At 33.3% G+C, this 26422-nt stretch overlaps 1 protein-coding gene across 1 annotated transcript; it reads left to right on the top strand.

Moving 5' to 3' along the window:
- Positions 1 to 2600: 2600 nt before the first annotated feature.
- Positions 2601 to 21426, top strand: LOC118683610 (uncharacterized). The gene is made up of 7 exons (XM_070112783.1): positions 2601 to 2648; positions 7330 to 7383; positions 7552 to 7605; positions 11259 to 11312; positions 11481 to 11534; positions 21147 to 21200; positions 21369 to 21426. The coding sequence occupies exons 2-7, from the start codon at positions 7349 to 7351 to the stop codon at positions 21424 to 21426; spliced, it is 309 nt and encodes a 102-aa protein (XP_069968884.1). The 5' UTR covers positions 2601 to 2648; positions 7330 to 7348.
- The last annotated feature ends 4996 nt before the right edge of the window (positions 21427 to 26422 follow it).

Genomic DNA, 26422 nt, shown 5'->3' with positions numbered 1-26422 from the left:
CATAATAATATCCTGACCTATATTATAGTAAAAAAATTATCGAAATCGTACCACAAACAGCCTACTTCCCATGTAACACAAATTTAAGTTCCATCTAATTCTTTCACATTCCAGTATACAAATAAAAACAAAGGGTGCATTCAAGACATGCCATCTCAAGTCCAAAATTGTCAAATCGGGCCATAACTGTTCAAACCCCCATATGCTAAAAATGTGGACTCCAGTGTCAATGGTTGACTTTTTACCGAAATTATCCTTCAGTGTATTAAATAACTAATTGGAATTTGAAGAGAACCCTTTCCTATTATTATTATATCTGTGTGTCAAAAATAGAATGAATCGAGTTCAATTTATTGAATACCCAATTTAACTAATATCAGCATTTTCAAACATCCGGTTGACTTAACTTTTTATACATGGGTGATGATATGTACGTATGTATCTTATTGAAATACATAGAACATCCTTTTTCGTAAATAATATGTACAAATACCAAAACTAAATAAAATCGGGTCTATACTACCCCTATCTCCAATGATTTTATACCGTGTATATTGATTCAAGAGTTAAGATATCTTAAAAAAATTACCTGAACATATATATTACATTGCATACTTGTATAACACAGTGTTTTGTCGCAAATATGTGAAATTGGTGCACAAATCCAAACTGCCATATACTAAATAAGTTACTTTCGTTACTTCGCCGGCTTTGATCCTTTCCAGTTGCAAGAGCATAAAATGGTTGGTTACACCCGAACTTACCCCTTTCTCACTTGTTATTTATTACCTATTACTTTATAAGACAATATGAATTTCCTAATTAATATATGTTTATTTTTCAGTATCAGTTTCATTCAATTGATGGTGGAGGATATTCAACAACTGCAACAAATAATGTAAGTGAAAATACTTAATAAATATATGTTGTAATAAAAACTGACATTAATATATGAAAACAAATAATATTATAATTTAAACTGTTAATTTACATTTATATTATTTATATTAATAAATAGCCATTAAGTTTAAAATAATTTATCAAAACGCTGTTTTGGTTATAAGTTTAATTCCATGTAAAAGTATCTAAGGCATTATTAACCTAAATATATATAATATTTCTTTACATTAAAAGAGATATATGTATGTATATATATACGATTCATGTTCCTAGTTCCTTCACTGAAATTTTTAATTATCTGCACAAAGTTTAATAAAGTGTTTCTAAACTAAACTAAGTCCCGTGCAAATATATTTTTATGGACCTATTAGCAAAAATCAATAACATATGTCTGAACTTATTAGTAATATTACTAATTATGGTATAGAAAAGTCCATAAATATTTAATATCATTCATATCAGTTTTAATATTAATCCTAATTATTGCTGTGTTAAATTTTCAGTATCAGTTACGTCCACATATTGGCAGAGAAGGATCGACAACCGAAACCAAAAATGTAAGTAAAACTTATGGACATATATAAAATAAAAAATGACAAGCAGTTTTTCAACGGCGCTAATTTACGGGGACTATCCCAGAGGCTTTAAAAAGGTATCGAAATATTTAATACTCAATACGATTTTAAAAATTCAAATTTTTACACCGATATCAACTAGCTTTTGGAAGTTTCAATACATTGTGCGTAAATAAATTTATGAAAAGGCCGTAACTGTTCAAGCCCCCATAAACTAACCATGTGGACTTAAGTGTCAATGGTTGACTGTTTACCGAAATTATTCTTCAATGTATAAGATATATTGTATAATTGGAATTTGGACAGAACTCTTTATTGATAAAACCATATCTGTATATCAAAAATGGATTAAATCGGGTCCATACTTCTCTTACCCCAATATACTTTATAGAAGATTTTCGAACTTCCGGCTGTGTTTATACCGCATATATGGGCAAATATATATATATATAGAGTTATCTTACAAAATTGAGCGGGCAAGTTTTTATTAATAACGATGCTTCTGTGAGCCTAAAATCGATTATATCGGCTGAAGGCTTGCCCTTACCCTACATAACTAATATCAGGATTTTCAAATATCCAGTTGACTTTACTTTTTATTCATTGGTGATCGTATGTGAGGTACCCACAGAGAAAGTCTTTTTCCGTAAATAATAAGTACTAATGCCAAAACTGTTTAAAATCGGGTCAATACTACTCCTATCTCCTATGGTTTTATACCGTATATATTGATCCAAGAGAAGATAGTATAGTGAAACTGACAAGGTATCCTTTCCAGTTGCATGAGTATAAAATGATTGGTTTCACCCGAAATTAGCTCTTTCTTACTTGTTATTTATTACCTATAACTTTATGAGACAATATGGATTTCCTAATTAATGTATGTTTATTTTTCGGTATAAGTTTCACTCAATTGATGGGGGGGAACATTCCACAATTGCACCCAATAGTGTAAGTGAAAATACTAAATAAATATATGTAGCAATAAAACTGACATTAATATAAGAAAACGAATAATATAATAATTTGAACCGTTATGGACTAATTAAGTCCATTTAGTTATTATCATTCATATAAATTTTGATATTTATCCTAATTATTGCTGTGTTAAATTTTCAGTATCAGTTACGTCCACATAACGGCGCAGAAGATTCGACAACTGAAAACAAAAATGTAAGTAAAACTTAAGGAAATAGCGAAAAAGTTTACGCAAAATTCCTAATCATAATATAAAGTTTTAGAACTATACAAAAATTCATTCATTCTAGTATGCTCAACAAATCATAATAATGGACCTTTGCTACTTGCATTTTTTTAAAATATTATGATTATGATTTACAGTTAATAGCTTTGTTGATATCAGCTATATTCGATTCGCCATTTCTCGCTTCTTCTCTTCTCATTTGGAAAATAGTTATATGTAAACAACACCAAAGTTATCGAGCTGAATTACTTATCTAGAATATTTTTAAGAAATGGTGCACCTCCCATGCAGATGGAGCTTGATATGTTACCGATAACGGTGATGTCTCCATTGCATACTTTTAGGCGTATTTTCGCATATCTCAATCGGAAGAAATTAATTGAATAGGAGGCTGGGTGATTCAAAAAGAATAGTATTTAAGATACACTTTTTAATGTCAAATAAAACTATATGATAATAAAAATTTATTACTAATAAAATATTATTAAAGTTTCGGAGTCATAGTATTAGTAACATTATTAATATTTTTTTAAATAGGGGTAGGGGTCCTGTTGGAACAGTACCTCGTTTGACTTGAAAAATACAATTCAAGTTAGGTATTTCCGTCGTATTATCGATTGTAATAAATATCCACTTATTTGGCTGGCAATTTTAACATCGACTTCGCTGATAAAACATCAGAGCGGTTGACAACTTTTCTTTCCGAAAACTTTAATTTGAAAATGAATAATGATCCTCAAAAAGCCACAACAAAATAGGGGACCACCATTGGTGCGCTATTTGCCAATATATTAAGAGGATATCAAATCTTAAACTTATGTTTCTTATTTCCTACCTGAATACCCTATATGTATTGTAAGATACTAAAAATATTTTAAAAAATATTAACTTCTCATTTATTCAATTAAAGAAATACCAAAGAAGAACAAAATACTGCATAAAAAAAATTTATAATTATAGTTGCATCAGTTCAAAACAACGCTTTACCGCGGCAGTCCCGAGTGCCACACGTACTTGTTTTTTGTTAAGAGTAATTTTGAATAAGATATATTAATGAAACTTGGTACACATGCAAGAAGGCTAGTATTGTATATCGGGGTAATAAGTCAACTGCCACGCCCACAAATCGCCTTTAATCGAAACCCAATAAATTGCCATAACTAACCTTCACAATATGACACAATACTGTGATAACCCCACCCACTCCTCATATAACGGTTTTGATTAAAACTTATTATATAAATAAATCAGAGACTTCAAGTTTAACATGTAAGGTTAATACAAGCATTTGCATAAATTAGACAATGGGCGTGGCATGACCCACTTTTAGGTGAAAACCCATACCCCGAGATCTACTTGACTGATTTCAACTAAATTTGATACATAACATTATCCGTACCTGTATTATAGTACAAAAATGGGAGAAATCGGATAAAAACCACGCCTACTTCCCGTTAACACACATTTAAGTTCCGTCTAATTCTTTACATTCCGGTGCACATGGATGGACCTTTGCTACTTTGCCCTTTTTCAAAATATTATGAGGATGATTTACAGTTTATGGCTTAGTTGATATCAGCTATATTCGATTTGCCATTTCTCTGCTCGCTTCTTCTTCTCTCTTGGGGAATAGTTATATGTAAAAGCAACAGCAAAGTTATCGAGCTGAATTCGTATTTATCTAGAATATTTTTAAGAAATCGAGTTGCAGCAGATGGAGCTTGATATGTTGCCGATAGCGCTAATATCTTTATTGCACCAGCAGAGGTGGCTGAGGTCCTAGCATATTTCTTTTTCTTCTGCTAATTAAAATTTTCCTTTTTTTTGCTTTGGTTCGTGTTGGGTTTTTAATTTTAGATTTGTTTATTAAAAGTCTAAACATTTTTATTTTACAATTTCAATTAGAATTGCCGCACAAAAATTCGTGGAAAATTTTTTTGTTGTTATTGTTGTTGTTTTTTAGAAGTCTTATGTATATGTTTTTTGTAAAAAGTCAGTTTGGATAAGATATATTGATGAAACTTGGTACACATTTTTTTTTGACATCGTAATTCGGCTGGTATTGTAGATCGGCGTAATAAGTCAACTGCCATTCCCACAAAACGCCATTAATCGGAACCCAATAAATTGCCATAACTAACTGAATAATTGGGTGCCCAGTTTAATGGGAAGCACATATTTAAGGTTTTGTGAATCATTTACACTCCCGGTTGATGTTACAAGTGAAAATACATAATATTTAAAATAAATATAAAATAGGGGAAATTTATTTTTTTTACACAAGTTATGTTACACAAACCAATGGTTTGACGAATTAAAAAATGTTTGTAGCGAGCTGGATTGTACAAGTATATTACGCAGTGTCGAATCGAATTGAGGTGCGCGCAGGATCACTATTACTTCGAATGAGGTGTATCTGCTGCGGAGACCATCCTATTTGTTTGATGAAGGGCGCGATGCTCTGGTGTGTTGAGTTGTCCCGCATGGTGATGTATGAGTGTGGTGTATTGTAGTGGGTTATACTAGGGTGCGCCAGTTCTTGCCGAGTAGAGTGGCGTGTATGTGTAGGGGAGGCTTATCTCATTTAAACATCCTGGACCCCCTAGGCGAATATTTTGCCTAGTATTACCCATATTGGCTGTAAATGTTGGAAGTATTTCGGCATGCTGCTGGTAGAGTAGCCGAGGGCGCTTAATCTTGCTAGAGTGAGATTTATGATTTTTACCCACTTTTTTGAAGTGAGATTTGCAACATTTAAAGGTGTTTCCCATAAACTACTCGGGTGCTAAAACGGGTCCGTCAATGTATCACATTGTAAATATGGTGATCCCTTAACTTTATTTTTGAAGTTTTATACATTATAAAAATGTTGTCAACTATCAGGCACTCTAATAAGAGAGGTGTCGATTTTTCGTCTTCCTTAGGACAATTTTGTCATATGTTATGTTAAGTGCGATTTTGGCAAGTAGTAGCGCGCCACATAACTTAAGATTTTTGAAGCAGGATTTTTGTATCATTATTGGCAACAGCCATCCTGCGGGGTCGAAAAGTTACATACTTGTATTTTTAAACCTGATCTTGTCAGAAGGGACTCTGACTTGAATTTTCTGTCAATTCGTGGAGTGTTGTAACATTGGGAATTTAGTGGTAGTCGTATCCGTACCGGCCATTATTTGATCGAGTAGTTGTGGCTTTGCGGAAGTCTTCACAATACTGATCTTTTGGGGTTGTAATTGATATGAGGGGGAGTTCTTCTAACTCCCAAAATTTTTTCAATTGTGAATTGAGGTAATCGTTTGAGATTTCCTCAACTTGAGTTGTCATTGTTGTAATTGGTTCCGTAACTAGACCACTTAGGATCCAACCGAAAATGGTATTTTGTGCCAATAGTGTGCTTGAAATTTTCTCAACACCCTCGAGTATTATCTGAGGTATGAGATCGCTGCCTAATAGAATATCTATTTGAGCGGAGTTACTGCAGTTGGGATCTGCTAGCTTTAGGTGTGAAAAATTTTGCCAATGCTTGCTGTTTATATGATAGCTTGGAAGCATATTCGTTAGTTGGTAAGACTATAGCTTCTGCTTTAATTCTCTTATCCGCTTGGGGGGAAATTAAGGTAATGGGACAGATTTTATTAGAGTTTTGCATTACTCTTCCGCCCATTCCTGTAATTTCAAAGTTGGCTTGTTTTGTTGGCAGTTGTAGCCTATTTTGTGCCCTAGACGCTATGACAGATCGTTGTGATCCTTGGTCTTTTAGGGCCTATGTTTAAACAGCTCTTCTCGGTGTTCGATGGAGATGATTGCTGTGGGTAGTAATACCCTATTTTGTATTTCGTTGTATAGCGTTTGAGTTTTTTGTGCCTTTGAGCAACATGGTGTCTTTTGGCAATTTTCGGGATTTTGGTTTTTAGGAGTTGTTGTTACAACTAAACCTGTGGTTCTTTTTGTATAAGCGCTTCTTTGGGGTGATATGGGAAATTTGCTGTAATGAAGCATTGAGTGGTGTCTTTTGTGACAATATAAACAATTGAATTTGCTTTTGCAATTTATATACTTATGCGCATGTGACAAGCAATTTGTACAAAGTCTTTTTGATCTGACAAAATTATTTCGTTCGTCAACTTTTAAGTTTTTAAGCTTCTCGCATGATTGTAGTTTGTGCCCTCTTGTGCATAGTTCGCATGACGTATGATTGTTCTGTTCGGATGTGAACGATTGCATTTTGTATAAGCTTCTGTTTAATTTGTGTTTGCTACTAGCTTGGGGTCTATTGAAGCTTCTATTAAGGTCGTTTTGATAGTTTTGGGTTTTAATAATTTTTGTGTCTACCCTTTCAGCGATTTCATACTGGATAGTTAGAAAATCTTTCATTGGCGGTGCATATATTTACCAGTATTGGGTCCCAGCTGTCTGTGGGAATATTTTGTGTCGATAGAACCGACAAATAATTTGAAACCTATGGTTTTATACCGTATATATTGATCCAAGAGAAGATAGTATAGTGAAATTGACAAGGTATCCTTTCCAGTTGCACGAGTATAAAATGATTGGTTACACCCGAACTTAGCCCTTTCTTACTTGTTATTTATTGCCTATAACTTTATGATACAATATGGATTTCCTAATTAGTGTATGTTTATTTTTCAGTATAAGTTGCACTCAATTGATGGTGGGGAACATTCCACAACTGCACCAAATAGTGTAAGTGAAAATACTAAATAAATATATGTAGCAATAAATCTGACAATAATATATGAAAACGAATAATATAATAATTTGAACTGTTATGGACTAATTAAGTCCATTTAGTTATTATCATTCATATAAATTTTGATATTTATCCTAATTATTGCTGTGTTAAATTTTCAGTATCAGTTACGTCCACATAACGGCGCAGAAGATTCGACAACTGAAAACAAAAATGTAAGTAAAACTTAAGGAAATAGCGAAAAAGTTTACGCAAAATTCCTAATCATAATATAAAGTTTTAGAACTATACAAAAACTCATTCATCAAATGGACCTTTCATAATAATGGACCTTTGCTACTTTGCATTTTTTTTAAATATTATGATTATGATTTACAGTTAATAGCTTTGTTGATATCAGCTATATTCGATTCGCCATTTCTCGCTTCTTCTCTTCTCATTTGGGAAATAGTTATATGTAAACAACACCAAAGTTATCGAGCTGAATTCGTACTTATCTAGAATATTTTTAAGAAAGGGGAGGTGCAGCAGATGGAGCTTGCGATGTTACCGATAACGGTGATGTCTCCATTGCATACTTTAAGGCGTATTTTCGCATATCTCAATCGGAAGAAATTAACTGAAGAGGAGGCTGGGTGATTCAAATAGAATAGTATTTAAGATACACTTTTTAATGTCAAATAAAACTATATAAGATAATAAAAATTTATTACTAATAAAATATTATTCAATATTCGCAGTCATAGTATTAGTAACATTATTAATATTTTTTTAAATAGGGGCAGTACCTCGTTTGACTTGAAAAATACAATTAAAGTTAGGTATTTCCGTCGTATTATCGATGGTTATAAATATCCACTTATTTGGCTGGCAATTTTAACATCAACTTCGCTGATAAAACATCAGAGCTGTTGACAACATTTCTTTCCGAAAACTTTAATTTGAAAATGAATAATGATCCTCAAACATCCACAACAAAATAGGGGACCACCATTGGCGCGCTATTTGCCAATATATTAAGAGGATATCAAATCTTAAACTTATGTTTCTTATTTCCTACCTGAATATCCTATATGTATTGTAAGATACTAAAAATATTTTAAAAAATATTAACTTCTCATTTATTCAATTAAAGAAATACCAAAGAAGAAAAAAATACTGCATATAAAAAATTGTATAATTATAGTTGCATCAGTTCAAAACAACGCTTTACCGCGGCAGTCCCGAGTGCCACACGTACTTGTTTTTTGTTAAGAGTAATTTTGAATAAGATATATTAATGAAACTTGGTACTCATGCAAGAAGGCTAGTATTGTATATCGGGGTAATAAGTCAACTGCCACGCCCACAAATCGCCTTTAATCGAAACCCAATAAATTGCCATAACTAACTGAATAATTGGGTGCCCACTTTAATGGGAAGCACATATTTAAGGTTTTGTGAATCACTTACACTCCCGGTTAATGTTACAAGTGAAAATACATAATATTTAAAATAAATATAAAATAGGGGAAATTTATTTTTTTTACACAAGTTATGTTACACAAACCAATGGTTTGACGAATTAAAAAATGTTTGTAGCGAGCTGGATTGTACAAGTATATTACGCAGTGTCGAATCGAATTGAGGTGCGCGCAGGATCACTATTACTTCGAATGAGGTGTATCTGCTGCGGAGACCATCCTATTTGTTTGATGAAGGGCGCGATGCTCTGGTGTGTTGAGTTGTCCCGCATGGTGATGTATGAGTGTGGTGTATTGTAGTGGGTTATACTAGGGTGCGCCAGTTCTTGCCGAGTAGAGTGGCGTGTATGTGTAGGGGAGGCTTATCTCATTTAAACATCCTGGACCCCCTAGGCGAATATTTTGCCTAGTATTACCCATATTGGCTGTAAATGTTGGAAGTATTTCGGCATGCTGCTGGTAGAGTAGCCGAGGGCGCTTAATCTTGCTAGAGTGAGATTTATGATTTTTACCCACTTTTTTGAAGTGAGATTTGCAACATTTAAAGGTGTTTCCCATAAACTACTCGGGTGCTAAAACGGGTCCGTCAATGTATCACATTGTAAATATGGTGATCCCTTAACTTTATTTTTGAAGTTTTATACATTATAAAAATGTTGTCAACTATCAGGCACTCTAGTAAGAGAGGTGTCGATTTTTCGTCTTCCTTAGGACAATTTTGTCATATGTTATGTTAAGTGCGATTTTGGCAAGTAGTAGCGCGCCACATAACTCAAGATTTTTGAAGCAGGATTTTTGTATCATTATTGGCAACAGCCATCCTGCGGGATCGAAAAGTTACATATTTGTATTTTTAAACCTGATCTTGTCAGAAGGGACTCTGACTTGGTTTTTCTGTCAATTCGTGGAGTGTTGTAACATTGGGAATTTAGTGGTAGTCGTATGACGTACCGGCCATTATTTGATCGAGTAGTTGTGGCTTTGTGGAAGTCTTCACAATACTGATCTTTTTGGGTTGTAATTGATATGAGGGGGAGTTCTTCTAACTCCCAAAATTTTTTCATTTGTGAATTGAGGTATTCGTTGGAGATTTCCTCAACTTGAGTTGTCATTGTTGTAATTGGTTCCGTAACTAGACCACTTAGGATCTAACCGAAAATAGTATTTTGTGCCAATTTGTGTGCTTGAAATTTTCTCAACACCCTCGAGTATTATCTGAGGTATGAGATCGCTGCCTAATAGAATATCTATTTGAGCGGGGTTACTGCAGTTGGGATCTGATATGTATGATAGCTTGGAAGGATATTCGTTAGTTGCGGTAAGACTATAGCTTCTGCTTTAATTCTCTTATCCGCTTGGGGGGAAATTAAGGTAATGGGACAGATTTTATTAGAGTTTTGCATTACTCTTCCGCCCATTCCTGTAATTTCAAAGTTGGCTTGTTTGGTTGGCAGTTGTAGCCTATTTTGTGCCCTAGATGCTATGAAAGATCGTTGTGATCCTTGGTCTATTAAGGCCCTATGTTTAAACAGCTCTTTTTGGTTTTCGATAGAGATGATTGCTGTGGGTAGTAATACCCTATTTTGTATTTCGTTGTATAGCGTTTGAGTTTTTTGTGCCTTTGAGCAACATGGTGTCTTTTGGCAATTTTCGGGATTTTGGTCCTTAGGAATTGTTGTTACAACTAAACCTGTGGTTCTTTTTGTATAAGCGCTTCTTTGGGATGATATGGGAAATTTGCTGTAATGAAGCATTGAGTGGTGTCTTTTGTGACAATATAAACAATTGAATTTGCTTTTGCAATTTATATACTTATGCGCATGTGACAAGCAATTTGTACAAAGTCTTTTTGATCTGACAAAATTATTTCGTTCGTCAACTTTTAAGTTTTTAAGCTTCTCGCATGATTGTAGTTTGTGCCCTCTTGTGCATAGTTCGCATGACGTATGATTGTTCTGTTCGGATGTGAACGATTGCGTTTTGTATAAGCTTCTGTTTAATTTGTGTTTGCTACTAGCTTGGGGTCTATTGAAGCTTCTATTAAGGTCGTTTTGATAGTTTTGGGTTTTAATAATTTTTGTGTCTACCCTTTCAGCGATTTCATACTGGATAGTTAGAAAATCTTTCATTGGCGGTGCATATATTTACCAGTATTGGGTCCCAGCTGTCTGTGGGAATATTTTGTGTCGATAGAACCGACAAATAATTTGAAACCTATGGTTTTATACCGTATATATTGATCCAAGAGAAGATAGTATAGTGAAACTGACAAGGTATCCTTTCCAGTTGCAAGAGTATAAAATGATTGGTTACACCCGAACTTAGCTCTTTCTTACTTGTTATTTATTACCTATAACTTTATGAGACAATATGGATTTCCTAATTAATGTATGTTTATTTTTCAGTATAAGTTGCACTCAATTGATGGTGGGGAACATTCCACAACTGCACCAAATAGTGTAAGTGAAAATACTAAATAAATATATGTAGCAATAAATCTGACATTAATATATGAAAACGAATAATATAATAATTTGAACTGTTATGGACTAATTAAGTCCATTTAGTTATTATCATTCATATAAATTTTGATATTTATCCTAATTATTGCTGTGTTAAATTTTCAGTATCAGTTACGTCCACATAACGGCGCAGAAGATTCGACAACTGAAAACAAAAATGTAAGTAAAACTTAAGGAAATAGCGAAAAAGTTTACGCAAAATTCCTAATCATAATATAAAGTTTTAGAACTATACAAAAATTCATTCATTCTAGTATGCTCACCAAATCATAATAATGGACCTTTGCTACTTTGCATTTTTTTAAAATATTATGATTATGATTTACAGTTAATAGCTTTGTTGATATCAGCTATATTCGATTCGCCATTTCTCGCTTCTTCTCTTCTCATTTGGGAAATAGTTATATGTAAACAACACCAAAGTTATCGAGTTGAATTCGTACTTATCTAGAATATTTTTAAGAAAGGGGAGGTGCAGCAGATGGAGCTTGCGATGTTACCGATAACGGTGATGTCTCCATTGCATACTTTTAGGCGTATTTTCGCATATCTCAATCGGAAGAAATTAACTGAAGAGGAGGCTGGGTGATTCAAATAGAATAGTATTTAAGATACACTTTTTAATGTCAAATAAAACTATATAAGATAATGAAAATTTATTACTAATAAAATATTATTCAATATTCGCAGTCATAGTATTAGTAACATTATTAATATTTTTTTAAATAGGGGTAGGGGTCCTGTTGGAACAGTACCTCGTTTGACTTGAAAAATACAATTAAAGTTAGGTATTTCCGTCGTATTATCGATGGTAATAAATATCCACTTATTTGGCTGGCAATTTTAACATCAACTTCGCTGATAAAACGTCAGAGCTGTTGACAACTTTTCTTTCCGAAAACTTTAATTTGAAAATGAATAATGATCCTCAAAAAGCCACAACAAAATAGGGGACGCTATTTGCCAATATATTAAGAGGATATCAGCCTTAAACTTATGTTTCTTATTTCCTACCTGAATACCCTATATGTATTGTAAGATACTAAAAATATTTTAAAAAATATTAACTTCTCATTTATTCAATTAAAGAAATACCAAAGAAGAAAAAAATACTGCATATAAAAAATTGTATAATTATAGTTGCATCAGTTCAAAACAACGCTTTACCGCGGCAGTCCCGAGTGCCACACGTACTTGTTTTTTGTTAAGAGTAATTTTGAATAAGATATATTAATGAAACTTGGTACTCATGCAAGAAGGCTAGTATTGCATATCGGGGTAATAAGTCAACTGCCACGCCCACAAATCGCCTTTAATCGAAACTCAATAAATTGCCATAACTAACCTTCACAATATGGCACAATACTGTGATAACCCCACCCACTCCTCATATAACGGTTTTGATTAAAACTTATTATATAAATAAATCAGAGACTTCAAGTTTAACATGTAAGGTTAATACAAGCATTTGCATAAATTAGACAATGGGCGTGACATGACCCACTTTTAGGTGAAAACCCATACCCCGAGATCTACTTGACTGATTTCAACTAAATTTGATACATAACATTATCCGTACCTGTATTATAGTACAAAAATGGGAGAAATCAGATAAAAACCACGCCTACTTCCCATTAACACACATTTAAGTTCCGTCTAATTCTTTACATTCCGGTGCAAATGGATGGACCTTTGCTACTTTGCCCTTTTTTAAAATATTATGAGGATGATTTACAGTTTATGGCTTAGTTGATATCAGCTATATTCGATTTGCCATTTCTCTGCTCGCTTCTTCTTCTCTCTTGGGGAATAGTTATATGTAAAAGCAACAGCAAAGTTATCGAGCTGAATTCGTACCTATCTAGAATATTTTTAAGAAATGCGAGTTGCAGCAGATGGAGCTTGATATGTTGCCGATAGCGCTAATATCTCCATTGCACCGGCAGAGGTGGTTGAGGTCCTGGCATATTTCTTTTTCTTCTGCTAATTAAAATTTTCAGTTTTGTTGCTTTGGTTCGTGTTGGGTTTTTAATTTTAGATTTGTTTATTAAAAGTCTAAACATTTTTATTTTACAATTTCAATTAGAATTGCCGCACAAAAATTCGTGGAAAATTTTTTTGTTGTTATTGTTGTTGTTTTTTAGAAGTTTTATGTATATGTTTTTTGTAAAAAGTCAGTTTGGATAAGATATATTGATGAAACTTGGTACACATTTTTTTTTGACATCGTAATTCGGCTTGTATTGTAGATCGGCGTAATAAGTCAACTGCCATTCCCACAAAACGCCATTAATCGGAACCCAATAAATTGCCATAACTAACTGAATAATTGGGTGCCCACTTTAATGGGAAGCACATATTTAAGGTTTTGTGAATCACTTACACTCCCGGTTAATGTTACAAGTGAAAATACATAATATTTAAAATAAATATAAAATAGGCGAAAATTTATTTTTTTTACACAAGTTTATATTACACGTAATCTAAAATATAATAAAATGAATCACTTCATCCGAAAGAGTGCGGAACGGTGTCGAAGAAGATTGTCGAAATAAATCCGGAGCGATGTCGATTGATGTGGTAAACCAATGGACGGATTAAAAAATGTTTGTAGCGAGCTGGATTGTACAAGTATATTACGCAGTGTCGAATCGAATTGAGGTGCGCGCAGGATCACTATTACTTCGAATGAGGTGTATCTGCTGCGGAGACCATCCTATTTGTTTGCTGAAGGGCGCGATGCTGTGGTGTGTTGAGTTGTCCCGTATGGTGATGTATGAGTGTGGTGTATTGTAGTGGGTTATACCAGAGAACGTATATGAATAGAGAAGGAGCAAATGTTAGCAGTACCAGAGAACGTATATGAATAGAGAAGGAGCAAATGTTAGCAGTACTAAAATCAGAGAATGTTGAAGAGTAGAGAAGGAGCAAATGTTAGCAGTACTAAAATGTTAATTGCTAAGAAGGAACATCGAAAACGCGCAAGTTCGAAAATAAAATGTCACCACTGCTGTCAATTTACGCAACGAACTACACCACTCTATAAGCAAAATGTATATACATACATATGCGCAGATGTTCTTTGATATGCGCATAAACAAAAATTGAAATAATAAAAACGAAAGAAATTGACTTCTGACAGGAAAATTTAATAATCAGGGAAATAATATTAAAATAGAATTCAAATATCAATTCATAAAAAAGGGTTATAAAAATAAAAAAGGACTATATAATATATGATTGGATTTGAACTTAGGCAAAATATTTCACGTTGCAATAAAGAAGTCTGCTATACAAGCAGCACCACAGACAATATTCAAGCTCTTGAGTCTAATCTGTGGATTCAAACAGCTATTATTGTTTACTTGCTTCAAATGTTCATATGTCCATATGTGAATATTCTTGAAATTGCCTTCTTTCATTCGCATGTCCAAATATATTTGCATATATGTACACATATGTACATATGTATGTCCCTCAATATGTCTTTCGCAAAAAATCAAACATTCGCGCAAGTGACAAAAAAACGTAGACGCACCATCATCGGCCAATAATATTCAAGCGAACTCGCGGCTTATTTTCTAAGTATTTCATATTACAACGACAACAAATTCATTCATAAGGAACGTGCGTCTGCTTCAAAGCAAAGTGCGCTCGTTCATAACTCTGCGCCGCGCTATTTTTTCTGTGCGCCTGGTAAGCCACATTTGGTTTTCATATAGAATTCCTACGCATATTGAGTAAAACGAGAAAAATTAAATTTTACAATTTGACAGCCACCACTGAAAATCCTACCATCCCCCTCGCATTTGTATGTCCACAAGCTGCTTCCTCACAACATTTGCTAAAAATCAGAAATTGAAGAATTTGTCTGATGTTCACTTCAAAAAGGAGAATTGGCAACATGACCTCTTAGCGAGTTTAAATAATATTTATATTTTTGCATATTATGCACTATTTATGGCATTAAATTATAAAATTTATATCAAATTGACATTCATATGAAATCATTAACTACTTCTATATATTCTAAGCACAGTCCATATAGTACTTTTATATGTTTACTTATTATCATTATTTCATAGTTTGTCGATTTAGCCCATTTTATCTAAATACGACGCTATGAAAATGCAGCCTAATCGGTAATCGCACTATTTCAAAAGAGCATAAGTCAACTTTCAATAGCAAACCACTGCAAAAAGGACAAACGAGACAACATAGCCGATCGACATTGTCGCAAAATTGTCGATTGAAACAAATTTTGTCAACTCCGCGACTATGCGCAAAATTTGGCGTCAATATGTATGCGAGCTCGTTTGTATGTATGTATATAAATATGTATGTTTGTCGGCAAAGTCGTCATTTGGTTACTTTCAACAACACAATGTCCGCGCGAACTCGCCGTTATTTCGTTGGCTTGCCACCATGCACATAGGCGTGTCAAGTGAGGGCTCATAATATATTGATATGTTGCTTAATTTGTATTGAAAAATACTGATGCATTTATGAATTATTTTCGTAATATAATATATATTATATATATATATATATATATATATATATACCAATAAATTCATACCTATAATCGTTTTCAAACTGAATTCGATAAATAAAATATATATCTGAAATAATTATGTGGCGGTGCGCCCCAATCCCTCCTTGCCTGTGATCGTTCAACTCGCAAAAAGCAGAAAGCGTAGACAAAAGTCATTGCTTGTGCGGGGCAAGAAGAAGCAAGCATCAGCGTACGTGTATTTAAGAATGTATGTGTGATTATCACATTTGTGTAAATACGCATAAATAAAGGAATATGCAATAAACCCAAACATATGAACATATTCTCCTGATATATTTTAATTATATCAGAAAGTAAAATATGCTATTAAAGTAATTGAATTATGATATGCTTAGATTCCAATTAATAAAATAAAAAAATTAAATACAATTTTAATTTTACGTATTTTACGATTTGAACGTATATGCTCGTATTCGGATTGAGCTTAACTCCTTCACGCCTACGACCTAAGCTACTATATAAATGCAAACGCGGCTGCTTAGCCACTGTTTTATTATTATCATTTGTTTAATAAGTATATTGCTTACGCAACGCACATACATAAGTTAGAAAACTAGCTTATTAAATGTTTATTTTATTATGAATTCTGGGGTTTTTACCGGTAATACAGATTTTTAATTCAAAAGGTTTTTCATAATTATAAATTTGTCATATCATAGAAATTGAAAACATAAATCTAAATAGGTATGCGCAACGATTTTTCATATAGGAATATTCGTTGTGTCTATTTATAGCATTTCGCATATTGTGTGGTGTATTTTTCTTTTTCGAAGTTATACTTTTCGATGTTCCCTCTTGTGGAATTACAAATTAGTACTCAAAAAGTTTTCATTTAACATTTGCTCCTTCTCTACTCTTCAACATTCTCTGCTAAAATGTTAATTACGATGGAGGAACATCGAAAACGCGCAAATTGGAAAATAAAATTTCACCACAACTATCAGGGTACGAAACGAACTACACCACTCTATAAGCAAAATGTATACACATACATATGCACAGAGAAACAAAAACTTAAAATAATAAAAAGGAAAATAATTGAGTTATGAAAAGAAAATATAAGTAATGAGGGAAATAATATGAAAATAGAACTAAAATATCATTTAATAAAAAAGAGTTATAAAAATAAAAAAGAGTATATAAAAATATGTGATAGGATATGAACTTAGGCAAAATGTTTTACATTGCCATAAAGAAGTGAATATTCTTGAAATTGCCTTCCTTCATTCGCATGTCCAAATATATTTGCATATATGTACACATATTTACATATGTATCTACCTCAATATGTCTTTCGCAAAAAATCTAACACTCGCGCAAGTGACAAAAAAAACGTAGACGCACCATCATCGGCCAATAATATTCAAGCGAACTCGCGGCATATTTTCTAAGTATTTTATATTACAACGACAACAAATTCATTCATAAGGAACGTGCGCCTGGTAAGCCACATTCGGTTTTCATATAGAATTCCTACCGCAAATGCGCGAAAATAAAAATGAATGAAATTGAATTTGAATGTCTTCAGTAAAATTGAAGAATCAGCAAAATTTCAATTTTACAATTTGTATCACTGAAAATCCTACTATCCCCCTCGCGTTTGTATGTTGCCCACAAGCTGCTTCCTCACAACATTTGCTAAAATTCAGAAATTGAAGAATTTGTCTGATGTTCACTTCAAAAAGGAGAATTGGCAACATGACCTCTGAGCGAGTTTAAATAATATTTATATTTATACATATTATGCACTATTTATAGCATTAAATTACAAAATTTATATTAAATTGCCATTCATATGAAATCATTAACTACTTCTATATATTCTAAGCACAGTCCATATAGTACTTTTATATGTTTACTTATTATCATTATTTCATAGTTTGTCGATTTAGCCCATTTTATTCAAATACGACGCTATGAAAATGCAGCCCAATCGGTAATCGCAATATTTCAAAAGAGCATAAGTCAATTTTCAACAGCAAAGCCCTGCAAAAAGGACAAACGAGACAACATAGCCGATCGACATTGTCGTAAAATTGTTGATTCAAACAAATTTTGTCGACTCCGCCACGATGCGCAAAATTCGGCGTCAATATGTATGCGAGCTCATATGTATATATGTATGTTTGTCGACAAAATCGTCATTTGGTTACTTTCAACAACACAATGTCTGCGCGAACTCGCCGTTATTTCGTTGGCTTGCCACTATACACAGAGGCGTTCTAACTGAAGACTCTTAGTATATTATTATTTGCTTATTTTGTATTGAAAAATACTGATGCATTTATGAATTATTTTCGTAATATAATATATATTATATATATATATATATATAAATACACATATATTCATACCTATAATCGTTTTTAAACTAAATATATAAAATATATATCTGAAATAATTATGTGGCAGTGCGCCCCAATCCCTCCTTGCCTGCGATCGTTCAACTCGCAAAAAGCAAAAAGTGTGGACAAAAGTCATTGCTTGTGCGGGGCAAGAAGAAGCAAGCATCAGCGTACGTGTACTCATGAATGTATGTGTGATTATCACATTTGTGTAAATACGCATAAATAAAGGAATATGCAATAAACCCAAACATATGAACATATTTTCCTGAAATATTTTAATTATCTCAGGAAGTTAAATATGCTATTAAAGTAATTGAATTATGATATGCTTAGATTCCAATTAATAAAATAAGAATTAAAGAAAATTTCAGTTTCATGAGTTTTAGGATTCGAAGGTATAGGTTCGTATTCGGATTGTGCTTAACCCCTTCCCGCTTACGACCTCAGCCACCACAAAAGTGGAAATGTGGCCGCTTAGCCACCGTTTTATTGTTATCCTTTGTTTAATAAGCAATTGCTCACATAACGCACATACATAAGTTGGAATAATAGCCTATTAAATGTTTATTTTATTATGAATTCTGGGGTTTTTACCGGTAATACAGATTTTTAATTCAGAAGGCTTTACATAATTATAAATTTGTCATATCATAGAAATTGAAAACATAAATCTAAATAGGTATGCGCAACGATTTTTCATATAGGAATATTCGTTGTGTCTATTTATAGCATTTCGCACATTGCGTGGTGTATTTTTCTTTTTCGAAGTTATATTTTTCGATGTTCCCTCATCTGGAACTACAAATTAGTACTCAAAAAGTTTTCAGTTAACATTTGCTCCTTCTCTATTCATATACGTTCTCTGGTTATACTAGGGTGCGCCAGTCCTTGGCGAGTAGAGTGGCGTGTATGTGTAGGGGAGGCTTATCTCATTTAAACATCCTGGACCCCCTAGGCGAATATTTTGCCTAGTATTACCCATATTGGCTGTAAATGTTGGAAGTATTTCGGCGTGCTGCTGGTAGAGTAGCCGAGGGCGCTTAATCTTGCTAGAGTGAGATTTATGATTTTTACCCACTTTTTTGAAGTGAGATTTGCAACATTTAAAGGTGTTTCCCATAAACTACCCGGGTGCTAAAACGGGTGCGTCACTGTATCACATTGTAAATATGGTGATCCCTTAACTTTATTTTTGAAGTTATATACATTATAAAAATGTTGTCAACTATCAGGCACTCTAGTAAGAGAGGTGTCGATTTTTCGTCTTCCTTAGGACAATTTTGTTATATGTTATGTTAAGTGCGATTTTGGCAAGTAGTAGCGCGCCACATAACTCAAGATTTTTGAAGCAGGATTTTTGTATCATTATTGGCAACAGCCATCCTGCGGGGTCGAAAAGTTACATATTTGTATTTTTAAACCTGATCTCGTCAGAAGGGACTCTGACTTGGTTTTTCTGTCAATTCGTGGAGTGTTGTAACATTGGGAATTTGGTGGTAGTCGTATGACGTACCGGCCATTATTTGATCGAGTAGTTGTGGCTTTGTGGAAGTCTTCACAATACTGATCTTTTTGGGTTGTAATTGATATGAGGGGGAGTTCTTCTAACTCCCAAAATTTTTTCAATTGTGAATTGAGGTATTCGTTTGAGATTTCCTCAACTTGAGTTGTCATTGTTGTAATTGGTTCCGTAACTAGACCACTTAGGATACAACCGAAAATAGCATTTTGTGCCAATAGTGTGCTTGAAATTTTCTCAACACCCTCGAGTATTATCTGAGGTATGAGATCGCTGCCTAATAGAATATTTAGTTGAGCGGGGTTACTGCAGTAGGGATCTGCTAGCTTTAGGTGTGAAACCTTTTGCCAATGCTTGCTATTTATATAATAGCTTGGAAGCATATTTGTTAGTTGCGGTAAGACTATAGCTTCTGCTTTAATTCTCTTATCCGCTTGGGCCCTATGTTTAAACAGCTCTTCTCGGTGTTCGATGGAGATGATTGCTGTGGGTAGTAATACCCTATTTTGTATTTCGTTGTATAGCGTTTGAGTTTTTTGTGCCTTTGAGCAACATGGTGTCTTTTGGCAATTTTCGGGATTTTGGTTTTTAGGAGTTGTTGTTACAACTAAACCTGTGGTTCTTTTTGTATAAGCGCTTCTTTGGGGTGATATGGGAAATTTGCTGTAATGAAGCATTGAGTGGTGTCTTCTGTGACAATATAAGCAATTGAATTTGCTTTTGCAATTTTTATACTTATGCGCATGTGACAAGCAATTTGTACAAAGTCTTTTTGATCTGACAAAATTATTTCGTTCGTCAACTTTTAAGTTTTTAAGCTTCTCGCATGATTGTAGTTTGCGCCCTCTTGTGCATAGTTCGCATGACGTATGATTGTTCTGTTCGGATGTGAACGATTGCGTTTTGTATAAGCTTCTGTTTAATTTGTTTTTGCTACTAGCTTGGGGTCTATTGAAGCTTCTATTAAGGTCGTTTTGATAGTTTTGGGTTTTAATAATTTTTGTGTCTACCCTTTCAGCGATTACATACTGGATAGTTAGAAAATCTTTCATTGGCGGTGCATATATTTACCAGTATTGGGTCCCAGCTGTCTGTGGGAATATTTTGTGTCGATAGAACCGACAAATAATTTGAAACCTATGGTTTTATACCGTATATATTGATCCAAGAGAAGATAGTATAGTGAAACTGACAAGGTATCCTTTCCAGTTGCAAGAGTATAAAATGATTGGTTACACCCGAACTTAGCTCTTTCTTACTTGTTATTTATTACCTATAACTTTATGAGACAATATGGATTTCCTAATTAATGTATGTTTATTTTTCAGTATAAGTTGCACTCAATTGATGGTGGGGAACATTCCACAACTGCACCAAATAGTGTAAGTGAAAATACTAAATAAATATATGTAGCAATAAATCTGACAATAATATATGAAAACGAATAATATAATAATTTGAACTGTTATGGACTAATTAAGTCCATTTAGTTATTATCATTCATATAAATTTTGATATTTATCCTAATTATTGCTGTGTTAAATTTTCAGTATCAGTTACGTCCACATAACGGCGCAGAAGATTCGACAACTGAAAACAAAAATGTAAGTAAAACTTAAGGAAATAGCGAAAAAGTTTACGCAAAATTCCTAATCATAATATAAAGTTTTAGAACTATACAAAAACTCATTCATCAAATGGACCTTTCATAATAACAGAGAATGTTTATGAGTAGAGAAGGAGCAAATGTTAGCAGTACTAAAATGTTAATTACGATGGAGGAACATCGAAAACGCGCAAATTGGAAAATAAAATTTCACCACAACTATCAGGGTACGAAACGAACTACACCACTCTATAAGCAAAATGTATATACATACATATGCACAGATGTTCATTGGTATGCGCATAAACAAAAATTGAAATAATTAAAACGAAAGTAATTGACTTCTGACAGGAAAATATTAATAATCAGGGAAATAATATTAAAATAGAATTCAAATATCATTTCATAAACAAGGGGTATAAAAATAAAAAAGGACTATATAAAATATGATAGGATTTGAACTTAGGCAAAATATTTCGCGTTGCAATAAACAAGTCTGCTATACAAGCAGCACCACAGACAATATTCAATTTTTCATGTCTAATCTGTGAACTCAAACAGCTATTGTTGTTTACTTGCTGCAATGTACATACGTCTATATGTGAATATTCTTGAAATTGCCTTCCTTCATTCGCATGTCCAAATATATTTGCATATATGTACACATATGTACATATGTATGTCCCTCAATATGTCTTTCGCAAAAAATCAAACATTCGCGCAAGTGACAAAAAAACGTAGACGCACCATCATCGACCAATAATATTCAAGCGAACTCGCGGCATATTTTCTAAGTATTTTATATTACAACGACAACAAATTCATTCATAAGGAACGTGCGTCTGCTTCAAAGCAAAGTGCGCTCGTTCATAACTCTGCGCCGCGCTATATTTTCTGTGCGCCTGGTAAACCACATTTGGTTTTCATATAGAATTCCTACCGCAAATGCGCGAAAATAAAAATGAATGAAATTGAATTTTGTCTTCAGTAAAATTGAAGAATCAGCAAAATTTCAATTTTACAATTTGTATCACTGAAAATCCCTCGCGTTTGTATGTTGCCCACAAGCTGCTTCCTCACAACATTTGCTAAAAATCAGAAATTGAAGAATTTGTCTGATGTTCACTTCAAAAAGGAGAATTGGCAACATGACCTCTTAGCGAGTTTAAATAATATTTATATTTTTGCATATTATGCACTATTTATGGCATTAAATTACAAAATTTATATTAAATTGCCATTCATATGAAATCATTAACTACTTCTATATATTCTAAGCACAGTCCATATAGTACTTTTATATGTTTACTTATTATCATTATTTCATAGTTTGTCGATTTAGCTCATTTTATCTAAATACGACGCTATGAAAATGCAGCCCAATCGGTAATCGCACTATTTCAAAAGAGCATAAGTCAATTTTCAACAGCAAAGCCCTGCAAAAAGGACAAACGAGACAACATAGCCGATCGACATTGTCGTAAAATTGTCGATTGAAACAAATTTTATCAACTCCGCCACGATGCGCAAAATTCGACGTCAATATGTATGCGAGCTCATATGTATATATGTATGTTTGTCGACAAAATCGTCATTTGGTTTTTTTCAACAACACAATGTCCGCGCGAACTCGCCGTTATTTCGTTGGCTTGCCACCATACACAAAGGCGTTTCAACTGAGGGTCATAGTATATTAATATGCTGCTTAATTTGAATTGAAAAATACTGATGCATAAATTACTTATTTTCGAATTATAATATTAATATACGTAAAAATATAAATACACATATATTCATACCTATAATCGTTTTTAAACTAAATTCGATAAATAAAATATATATCTGAAATAATTATGTGGCAGTGCGCCCCAATCCCTCCTTGCCTGCGATCGTTCAACTCGCAAAAAGCAAAAAGTGTGGACAAAAGTCATTGCTTGTGCGGGGCAAGAAGAAGCAAGCATCAGCGTACGTGTACTCATGAATGTATGTGTGATTATCACATTTGTGTAAATACGCATAAATAAAGGAATATGCAATAAACCCAAACATATGAACATATTTTCCTGAAATATTTTAATTATCTCAGGAAGTTAAATATGCTATTAAAGTAATTGAATTATGATATGCTTAGATTCCAATTAATAAAATAAGAATTAAAGAAAATTTCAGTTTCATGAGTTTTAGGATTCGAAGGTATAGGTTCGTATTCGGATTGTGCTTAACCCCTTCCCGCTTACGACCTCAGCCACCACAAAAGTGGAAATGTGGCCGCTTAGCCACCGTTTTATTATTATCATTTGTTTAATAAGTATATTGCTTACGCAACGCACATACATAAGTTAGAAAACTAGCTTATTAAATGTTTATTTTATTATGAATTCTGGGGTTTTTACCGGTAATACAGATTTTTAATTCAGAAGGCTTTTCATAATTATAAATTTGTCATATCATAGAAATTGAAAACATAAATCTAAATAGGTATGCGCAACGTTTTTTCATATAGGAATATTCGTTGTGTCTATTTATAGCATTTCGCACATTGTGTGGTGTATTTTTCTTTTTCGAAGTTATACTTTTCGATGTTCCCTCATGTGGAATTACAAATTAGTACTCAAAAAGTTTTCATTTAACATTTGCTCCTTCTCTACTCATCAACATTCTCTGATAATAATGGACCTTTGCTACTTTGCACTTTTTTAAAATATTATGATTATGATTTACAGTTAATAGCTTTGTTGATATCAGCTATATTCGATTCGCCATTTCTCGCTTCTTCTCTTCTCATTTGGGAAATAGTTATATGTAAACAACACCAAAGTTATCGAGTTGAATTCGTACTTATCTAGAATATTTTTAAGAAATGGGAGGTGCAGCAGATGGGGCGTGCTATGTTACCGATAACGGTGATGTCTCCATTGCATACTTTTAGGCGTATTTGCGCATATCTCAATCGGAAGAAATTAATTGAAGAGGAGGCTGGGTTATTCAAAAAGAATAGTATTTAAAATACACTTTTTAATGTCAAATAAAACTATATAAGACCAGTTGAAACCACTCGTGCATTCTGCTACGGGATAGGCAAACATCGCCATAAACTTGTTTCATCAATTGAAACGTTTCGGTAAAATTTTACCAATTTTTAAACAAAATTTAATGTTGGCTCTTTGTTCGAAGCTCATTTTCGCTCCGATGACAAAAACATACTGACACTTAAAACACTTCACTTCCAATAAATGAAATGTCATAAAATTTCTACTGGAAGTCGATAAAGCATAGCAGATTCTAACGCACTAGTCGACATACAGATGGCGCCACTAGATTTTGCTTTGTTATATTTTTATTGTTTACTGTTTACTGTGGAACGCACCTTGTATAACAACCAAGTTGATTAAAGTGTCATTGGTTAAGTTTTTACATAAATTATCCTTCAATGTATAAGATATGTAATTGGAATTTGGCGAGAACCGTTTCCTGTTAATATTATATCTGTATGCCAAATATGGATTAAATTGGGTACATACTTCTCTTAGCCCCAATATGCGTAATGGCAAAATTTTCGAACATCCGCCTGTTTTTATACCGAAAATATGTGAGATATACCTTCTGCTCAAATATAAACGAGACTGTCTCAAACAAAAAAAACGGTTAATTATTCTTCAATAGTTATTTTATCTCCTTCAAAATAGTCAACATTAGAGGCGATACACATATGCCACCTTTTTTTCCAATCTTCCTAACACTTCTGGTAGGCCGCTTTAGGTATGGCTTTCAGTTCCTTCTTCGAATTCTCTTTTATGACTTCAATCGACTGAAACTGCTTTCCACGAAGCGGCAATTTGAGCTTAGGGAGAAAAAAGTCACACGGTGCCATGTCGGGTGAATACGGAACAATATTTACGTTGTTTTTGGTCAAATAATCGCGTACAAGACGAGACGTATGAGCTGGATTTTGGAACAAGTCATTTGATATGTTGAGCTCACTAGCTATCTCTCTTTCAGTCACACGACCATTTTTCAACACAATTTTCTTTACTTTTTCGACGTTTTCTTCGTTTATTGACGTTGCTGGACGACGATCATGCGTCAAGTTCTCCAGCGATGTACGGCCGTCCTTGAACGACTTATACCAATCAAAAATACGTGCACGTGATAGGCAAGACTCCCCATATGCCTTCTGCAACATTTTCATTGCGTATGTCGCACCTATTCCATTGGAATTATAAAATTTCAAACAAACACTTTTTGCTCAACGTTAATTTCCATAGTAAAATTCGAAAAACAAACTCGAGGTTGACTTGTTTATAGTGCCGTAAAAAAAACTGTGTGACAGATCGCCCTTAAATTTGACATGTAAACATATAACAGTCCTGCCAACCTTAGCCGTATGGCCATATGTCATGTCCTTGTCGAGTTATGGATAAAGTCTCGTTTTGCTTTGAGCAGGAGGTATAATTAGAATTGAGCGAGCAGTATTTTTGTATGTATCTGTGATCTTACAATGTTAAATCGGATAAAGGCTTGCCCTTACCCGGTTGACTTTACTTATTATACATTGGTGATGATATGTGAAATACCTTAATGAAATACACAGAACGTCTTTTTCTTTAAATAATATATGTATATCGTAATAAAAACTGGCATTAATATGTGAAAAATAATAATATTATAATTTAAACAGTTATATAAAAAAAACTTAATTTACATTTATATTATTTATATTTATAAATAGCCATTAAGTTTAAAACAATTTATCAAAACGCTGAAATAAAGTCGCTACTTCGCTCCGTTTTGGTTATAACTTTAATTCCATGGAACTTAGGTGCGCGACAAATGATAAGATCACTTCGTAGTTAGTACAGTGTAAGAAAACGGGAATTCCTTGAAAATGGTAACCATACATACAAGTATTACAACATTGTATATACATACATATGTATGTATTTACTATGAACCACCTTTTCTTTTCTCTTCTTTTATTTTTATAAGGTAAGTATACAT

The sequence above is a fragment of the Bactrocera oleae genome, chromosome Y (assembly GCF_042242935.1).
Source record: "Bactrocera oleae isolate idBacOlea1 chromosome Y, idBacOlea1, whole genome shotgun sequence".
NCBI classification, from domain to species: Eukaryota; Metazoa; Arthropoda; class Insecta; order Diptera; family Tephritidae; genus Bactrocera; species Bactrocera oleae.
This window is presented reverse-complemented; position numbering and strand designations above follow the sequence as displayed.

What these genes read in the sequence shown, in the direction of transcription:
- LOC118683610 (XM_070112783.1), top strand. Translation starts at nt 7,349, where the DNA reads ATGGTGGGGAACATTCCACAACTGCACCAAATAGT. An exon ending in CCACAACTGCACCAAATAGT is followed by an intron (nt 11,313 to 11,480) that starts GTAAGTGAAAAT and finishes TTAAATTTTCAG; the next exon opens with TATCAGTTACGTCCACATAA. An exon ending in CCACAACTGCACCAAATAGT is followed by an intron (nt 21,201 to 21,368) that starts GTAAGTGAAAAT and finishes TTAAATTTTCAG; the next exon opens with TATCAGTTACGTCCACATAA.